We start from the raw sequence: 7,791 nt of genomic DNA on the forward strand, positions 1-7,791 counted from the left end.
TTTTCAACCAAACATCTTTAATTGCCTTATCCACTAACCGCTTTTGAGATTTTATCTTAGCACCCCATCTTTACCTGACATCCCTCCATTTTTCATAATGACAAAAATATCATTCACGTTATTTACCTTTCAAAAATCCACATTATGTAAAAAGTTTTCACTCTCTAAAAACTGATAAAAACAAAAAATTCAGTAGTTATATCGAAATATTCAATACGAAAATTTTCGCAAGAGGAAAATTTTATGCATTTTTGCCGGAATTTTAAAAATCTGATATGAGTATTTATCGTATATTTTAAAAAATTCGATAATTTCTTGCATTTTTACCAGATTTTTTTTTGAAAAATCCAGAAATTTGTTGCAGATTTACTGGTTGTTTTTTTTTTTGGTAAAAATTCGGTATTTTATGAGTAAGGGTCTGTGTTTGTGCCGCAGGTTTTAAAATGTTCGGTACATTTCTACCAGATATTTCAAAATATCCGAAAATCATTGAAAAATATCAGGTTTTTTGAAAAATTCGGTATTAAACTAAAAAATCTGGTAGTTCAGTATGCTTCATTTGTGCAGTATAGATCCTGATGCATCCCTTGCAGATTTTACACAATTTTTCACCAATGACGTTGTATGTTTGACTTACATGTTTAATTTTTAACTTGTTCAAAATATAATAGGCTTATAATATCTCAGACATGGATAATTTATTTTGTATATGTTGTAAATGATAGTTATTCCCTCCCGAGCTGACGTTTTGGCATGGGCATAACCCGTCGGTAAATAACATGGTATTATTGTTGTTTCTATTTGTTATGATACCGCAAATGAAATTAGAGGGAGAAAAGATAAATTAATCATGAGTTGTGAGAAGGAAGGAAACAACAAAAGAAAGAATGTGTATGAAGGTAGTTATAGTATGAAAGTGAAATATCAATTTATGCTGAATCTGTGTCAAGTGGAAGCGGTTGGAAGGTTACAGTTAGGTGTGATTTTCACAATCGTATACTAGCTAAGGACTTGACATGATGTATTAGTTCGTTTAAAAGATAATCAAAGAAAGTTTGTGAATGATATGATCAGATACAATGTGGCTCCCAGATACATAATTGCTGCTTTGAAAGATAGAGATCCAGAACACCTGACGAGTGTTACACAAGTGTATAAGGCAACATATACATACGAGACGAGCAAGATAGGTTCGTTGACTGAAATGTAACATTTAATGAGTCTTATTTATGAAGAGAAATACATGTATTAAACCATAAACAGGGACGCTTCAAATGTTGTTCCTGATATCTTTTGGACGTGTCCTGATTCAATGAAGTTGTTGAACATGTTTTATTTGGTGTTGATTTTTGATTGTACATAAAAAATAAATAGATATTACATACTCCAATTTCTTCTAGTTTCATTTATTTGATTCTGGGTTGAAAGCTGCTGATTTTTTATTGTACATACAAAACAAACAGGTATCAGCTACCACTACTTGAGATTGTTGGTGTTATCTCCACGAAATTGACATTTTATGTTGGATTTTCCTATATGAAACATGAAAGGGAGAAAAACATCACATGGGAACTAGAGAAGCTAAAAGAGTTGTTCACTTCTGAAAAGTTGCTACCGAAGATTTTGGTTACGGACTGTGAACCAACGTTGATGAATGCTCTAGAAGTTGTGTTTCCAAACTCAACTCATTTGTTGTGTCTATTCCATATTTCAAAAAATGTTAGTATGAGGTGTAAGGAGTATGTCGAATCAAATAGGCATGATCATGTTATGGATCCATGGAACAATATCATATATTCGAATACAAAGTTTGAGTTTTTGGTACCCCAGAAGCATTTTGAGGTTGTATGCGCTGATACTCCTAAACTTTTCCAATACGTGCACGAAACTTGGTTGACACCCTATAAAGATAGATTTGTTGTTGCTTGGACTAATAGAGTCACTCATTTAGGGAACACGACAACAAACATGTACGTTGGTGTAACTTTGAATATGCGTGCATTACTAATTATCAAATAATGCCATCCTTTTTCTATTTATGTTTTTAGGGTTGAGTCTGCTCACTGGAGACTAAAAAACACATTGACAACTAGCAGGGGAGATTTATGTAGAAGTTAGGAAGCTGTGAAGACCATGTTGAAGTTGCAATTAAGTTCAATTAGAGTATCATTTCAGAAAAGTATTTCCAGCATTGAGCATCGGTATAACACTCTACTTTACTCCAGATTGCACGGATTCATTTCAAGACAGTGTATACAACATATTGGAAAGGAACTGGAAAAGGGTAAAGTTCGTTGGTTCAGACAAAGCTGCATGTGTGAACTTGCAAGTCTTAAAATATAAGGTTGAGCCAATTCCACGAGAATTGACTCATGTGTTTTGGAAGAAATTATACATTGAAGAGCATGAGGTCACTCATAGAATCGATTCATGTGTTTTGGAAGAAATTATACATTGAAGAGCATGAGATCACTCATGAAGATAATGGGTCACAATTGAATTTGGAAGAAGAGTGTGAATAATTGAAGAGGTATTTTAGTACACTGTATATTGTAGGTTTGAGGGTGGGTGATGAAGAAAAAAGTTTGGGAACTAACACATGCATCCACATCTTTCATGTGTCTACCACCAATGAAATTCAAGCCAAAAAGGGGAAATAAGAAGAGTAAAAAGGGTGAAGAGAGTGAAGTACATCATGATCCTTCACAATGGGAGTATGTTGAGGGCTCACATGGAAGTCAGACTACAAAGAGATCATTTACATAACCAATTGAAAGTCAACCAGTTAGCCATACTTCAAGACTTATTTACTTGTCTTTGTTTTCGTTTTTTTACATCAGTACATTGATGACATTTTTGATGTGGGTAAAGATTGCAATTCTGGTTTCCGTGCTTAGCCTTTGGTTCGAATGCAATTAGATGGTGAAGTTTATCAACACCATCAATTGTATTTCAAGTTGTTCTATGACACATTACCATAAGTTAGGAGTGCGTTGCGGGTAGGTAGCTTGGGTGTGCAAAGTCGCGTAAAGTGGATGATGATTTCTGATATGGATTACCCTATTGCTTCTAGATACAATGTCATATTATAATCATTGTCCAGGAACCTTAACATCACATTATTCCCATTAGTGATAACTCCATGCATGACTTCAAGTAGACACAAAATTATTGTAGTGGTTTTGTATAAGAACAATCATTTGGTTTAAGTGAAGTTGAAACCCAATTGTCCTTTACCTCCTATCACATACCGATGAATACAAAATTGTAGTGAACGTGCAAGAGCATGAGAATCTGCTTATGTGGGACGTGTTAGGCACTAGGAAGAAGAAACTAAGAAGTTAACATAATTTGTTTTGTATTGATATTGTAGCATTTTTTGCATTATATGTATATATTTTATTAGGTATAGTTTGTTAAAAATGTCAAACAATTATGTTTTTTAAATTCACTTCTGCCTATCTAGTTTTTCAAAATTTCTGAAAAATTTGGTTTGTACCGGATTTTTCAAAATGTCCGGTATAAATGCTCAAGATTTTTCAAAATATCAAGCATATATGCACCAAATTTTTTAAATATATGGTATTTCTTCAACAATTTTGCAGAATCCCATAATTTTTTACCGATAATTTCAGAATTGTCCAGTAATTCTTTGTAATTTTGCAAAATATTTGTTTTTTTTTTAAAATACGACATTTCTTCATTCGAACGAAAAAAATGGAAAAAAATCCAGTACTTTAACAAAAAAAAATCCTATAATTGTATATACTTTTGAAAGATCCAACTTTTAAAATAAAGACATAAGTGTAATTACAATCTTCATGGAGATGTCAGGTCAAAGTGGGAGGTGACTTAATAATTTTCTAGATGGATTAATGAAAGATCAAGTAGAAATGAGATGGATTGATCCATTTTTTTCCATCTTTAATGTCAAATTGTTATCTTCATAGTTTTCGTTAATATTGTTTCTTGGCCCTATTTTGAAACCGACGAACACTTGAAAATTATTTATCTCTATTCGTTAATGAAAATTATGGCTGGCATAATCAATAAATTAATATAACTTTAAGAATGACAACATATCAACAATATTCATTTAAGGATAACAACACCACTAAAAATAATATGTTTAGCTACAAAAATTAATTAAATTAGAATATTATAAGAATTTAAATTAAAATTTAAAGGATTAAACAATGCAATGGAAGAAATTAATAAAAAGTTAATCGTGTAACAAGAAAAAAGATAGGGATTCCTCTTGGCGGAGACCTCTTCAAACTTTAAAGTCAGAGTTGGGCCTACCATTGACTAAGGCATATGTTTAGAGGATTTCTTAATGCATTCTATATATTTCTTAGGCACCACGTGAAAATACTAAAATACTCTTAAGTTTTTGGAGATACATCTCCGAACGTATGTCATTATGAGTGATGTCATATAAGTTGGGTTTATCTTATTCTGGAGATGCATCTCCAGGATATTTCAAGAAAATATTCATAATTGATTAACTTAGTGAAAATTCTGGAGATGTATCTTCGGAAGTTTGGGCGGGATTTCGAAATGTTCTGTCACTTTTGCATGTCATATATTTTCGGAGATGCATCTCAAGAATAATATGATAAAAGACAAAGCTGCATGATCACACAACTGTTATTGTCATTGTTGTTTTCCAACACAAAACCCTCACCAAAACTCCCCACCATTCTCAATCCATTTTTTCACTCCAAATCTCCAGTCTCGTGGTTCATCACATCGAGGGGAGCAAAAGAAGATAGATTTTCAGGTAAAAATCCTTTATTTCACACTGCATTGCTCACATTAATCATGCACTTTGTCTAAAAAAAAGAGTGTTGTGTCCGAAATTGTATCTCTAAAACGAGTATGAATTTTTCTGGAGATGCATCTCCAGAACTAGTTTGTGTTCATTTTCCAACTCTATTTTCAGCAGTGACTATACTGTTATGTTGTAATTGTTTTCATTAGATATGACACACCCCAATGTTTTCCCAAAACGAGTTGCTTCTCCGAATTTTCAAGGTGTTGTTGTGAAGGTGGTAGATATTGGCAACCATTTTAAAAATGAGCAAGAGTTTAAATCTCGTGATTAAATGCTTCAATGGATTCATATGGAGGCCTCTAAACTTGGATTTGGTGCGGTTATTGGAAGATGTGATAATGGTTCAGATAGAAGATGCACTTTTGTGACAATGACATGTAAAAGAAGAGACAAATATAGAACTTCTCTCCGGAATTTTAAAAGAGACGACACAAGTTCAAGAAAGTGTCCATTTAAGGTGCATACTTACATGTTGGCAAAAAAAAATAGATTTAATGTCATATGTGGTTTGCATAACCATGATTTGTGTGAAAAATTAGTTGGCTATCCTAGTGTGTGTCGGCTCATGTTGGAAGAGAAGGAATGCGTTGCTGACATGAAATTGAATTTGGTTCAACCGAAAAATATACTTGCAACATTGAAACGGAAAAGACCATAAAATATATCAAATATCAAGCAAGTGTAAATATTCAGTACCAAACTCAAGGCCCTTAAGGGGGATATAACTAAAATGCAACAACTCTTAAAACTGTTCGATGATAACAATTACGTGACTAGGTATCGAATGTGCGAGGATGGAGTCACTGTTAGAGATATATTTTGGACACATCCTAATTCCATAAAGTTGCTTAACACGTTTCCTACTGTGCTCATACTTGACTCAACCTACAAGACCAACAAGTATAGGCTTCCATTATTGAAGATGGTTGGTGTTACCTCAACTGAGAAGACATATTCTGTTGGGTTTGCATTTCTTGAGTGTGAAAAATATGACAATTTTACTTGGGCCTTAGACGCGTGCTGGACAATATTGAAGGACCAAGCTGAGATGCCTAAAGTATTTCCTTCTTCTAATGCATTACTTTGTATGTATCATATAAAAAAGAATGTGAGAAGTCGAGTTAAACCCGCAGTAGGGACGAAACATATAGAGTCCGAAGATGAAAAAATGGTGAACGCGGGTATGGTTATGGAAAAAATAATGGATGCATGAAATCGTATAATAATTTCTTTCATAAAAGAACTATATGTTGATTCTGTTATGCATTTTAGGAAAGTGTGTGAAAAGTATCCAAATTTGTTGTAATATGTCGAAAGTACAATTCTTGACCAAGTGAAGGAGAAAATTGTTTGTGCATGGACTGATAATGTTAGACACCTTGGAAATACAACAACAAACAAAGTTGACTCTGCCCATGGTACTTTGAAATATTGGTAGGGAATTAGTAAGGGAGATTTGTATAGAGATTGGGACTTCATGAACCACATGATTCAAAACCAGCATAATGAGATACAAACATTATTTGGCCGGAGCATCACAATTTTGGAACACAGATTTAAAGACAACACTCTTTATTCTCAGTTGGTAGGTAACATTTCTATGGCGGGTTTGAATTATATTTTTCACGAGGCTAAACGAGCTGATAATGTAGGCTCAAATAGCATAAAATATGGATGCACAATTGTGAAAATATATGGCCTCCCATGTACTTTTGTTATTGCAAAAATGGTAAAACTTGGTATCCCAATAAGAATGGATGAGGTTTGCACTCATTGGAAGAGACTTAGGTTTGATGATGATGGTGTCATGAATGACAGTAAATCAAATATCTCTATTTTAACCGAATGAGAACTGATACAAGAGATATTTTTTTGAAAGCTGATGACAACATAAAACTCCACATCAAAGAACAATTGAGGAAGATTTCCTATCCGGAAACCACCGACATGAAACCACAATCTCAACCGGTAAAAACAAAAGGTGCTCCAAAGAAAATGAAGCCTACATCGAATGAAAATTCGACTACACTGCCTCCTTCAGATTTTGAACACGTGGACAAAGTGTTTCCCGACTCACAAACTCCAAAATCTCAAAAAAATGTTGTCAAAGAAGCTCGCATTAGCAAACCACCTCATACGCCGCCTCCACCCAAAATTCCATTCATCGACGAGATTCCCGTTTTTATGCATAAATACATCGAGCGGATCGTCAATGTTGTGGGGGATGGAAATTGCGGTTATCGAGTAGTTTCAACTTTACTCAGTAAAGGAGAAGATAATTATACACGTATCCTCCATCAACTTATCCAAGAATTAAGGACACATAAAGAATCATACACATGGTTGTACAAAAAGAAATAAAAAGTTGACGAAGTTTATGAGTCTCTTGTTTCTTGCTTTATAGATCTGGCACCGGAGGCAAAATGAACGTGCTTCCCTAACATGGGTCACCTAACATCATGTGCGTATGATAGAGTGTATGTCGATATGATACAATACGATTTTTCAGAAATCTTTTTTCCACTGTGCACCGCCCACCTCAAAATCCAAATGATTGTCTTATGTGTATTGAATGACTTTCAAAATCAAGTCATCTTGTTCAAGTTTACTTGAAACTGGGATGCCCTATACAACTTACATCACTGGAATGGACGACTCATTCAACAACAAAAGTCGAGACTTGGCCGGATCATTTTATGGAAAGGATGCAAGAGTTCGAGAAATTGAGAAACATTGAAAGAGAATCAAATGCACAAAATTCCAAGGAGGTACTACCCATAGATATAACCGACGACATATGTTTCAATTTGTTTTAATTTCTTATTTAGCCGAACAAATAAGTGTATGTAATTCTGTCTCAATATAAATAAAGTGTAATATATTCAACATTTGTTCATATTATGTCTTAATGCATTTTTGATCTTCCTTGTAACAATATTTATTCTTTTGTAAAA

General features: G+C 33.7%; 1 protein-coding gene across 1 annotated transcript; it reads left to right on the forward strand.

Moving 5' to 3' along the window:
• Nucleotides 1-6,682: 6,682 nt before the first annotated feature.
• LOC127103201 (uncharacterized) lies at nt 6,683-7,198 on the forward strand. The gene has a single exon (XM_051040473.1). It carries the CDS (start codon nt 6,683-6,685, stop codon nt 7,196-7,198), a length of 516 nt encoding a protein of 171 aa, XP_050896430.1.
• Nucleotides 7,199-7,791: the final 593 nt, after the last annotated feature.

This window comes from Lathyrus oleraceus, chromosome 7, assembly GCF_024323335.1.
Source record: "Lathyrus oleraceus cultivar Zhongwan6 chromosome 7, CAAS_Psat_ZW6_1.0, whole genome shotgun sequence".
In the NCBI taxonomy this organism is placed as follows: Eukaryota; Viridiplantae; Streptophyta; class Magnoliopsida; order Fabales; family Fabaceae; genus Lathyrus; species Lathyrus oleraceus.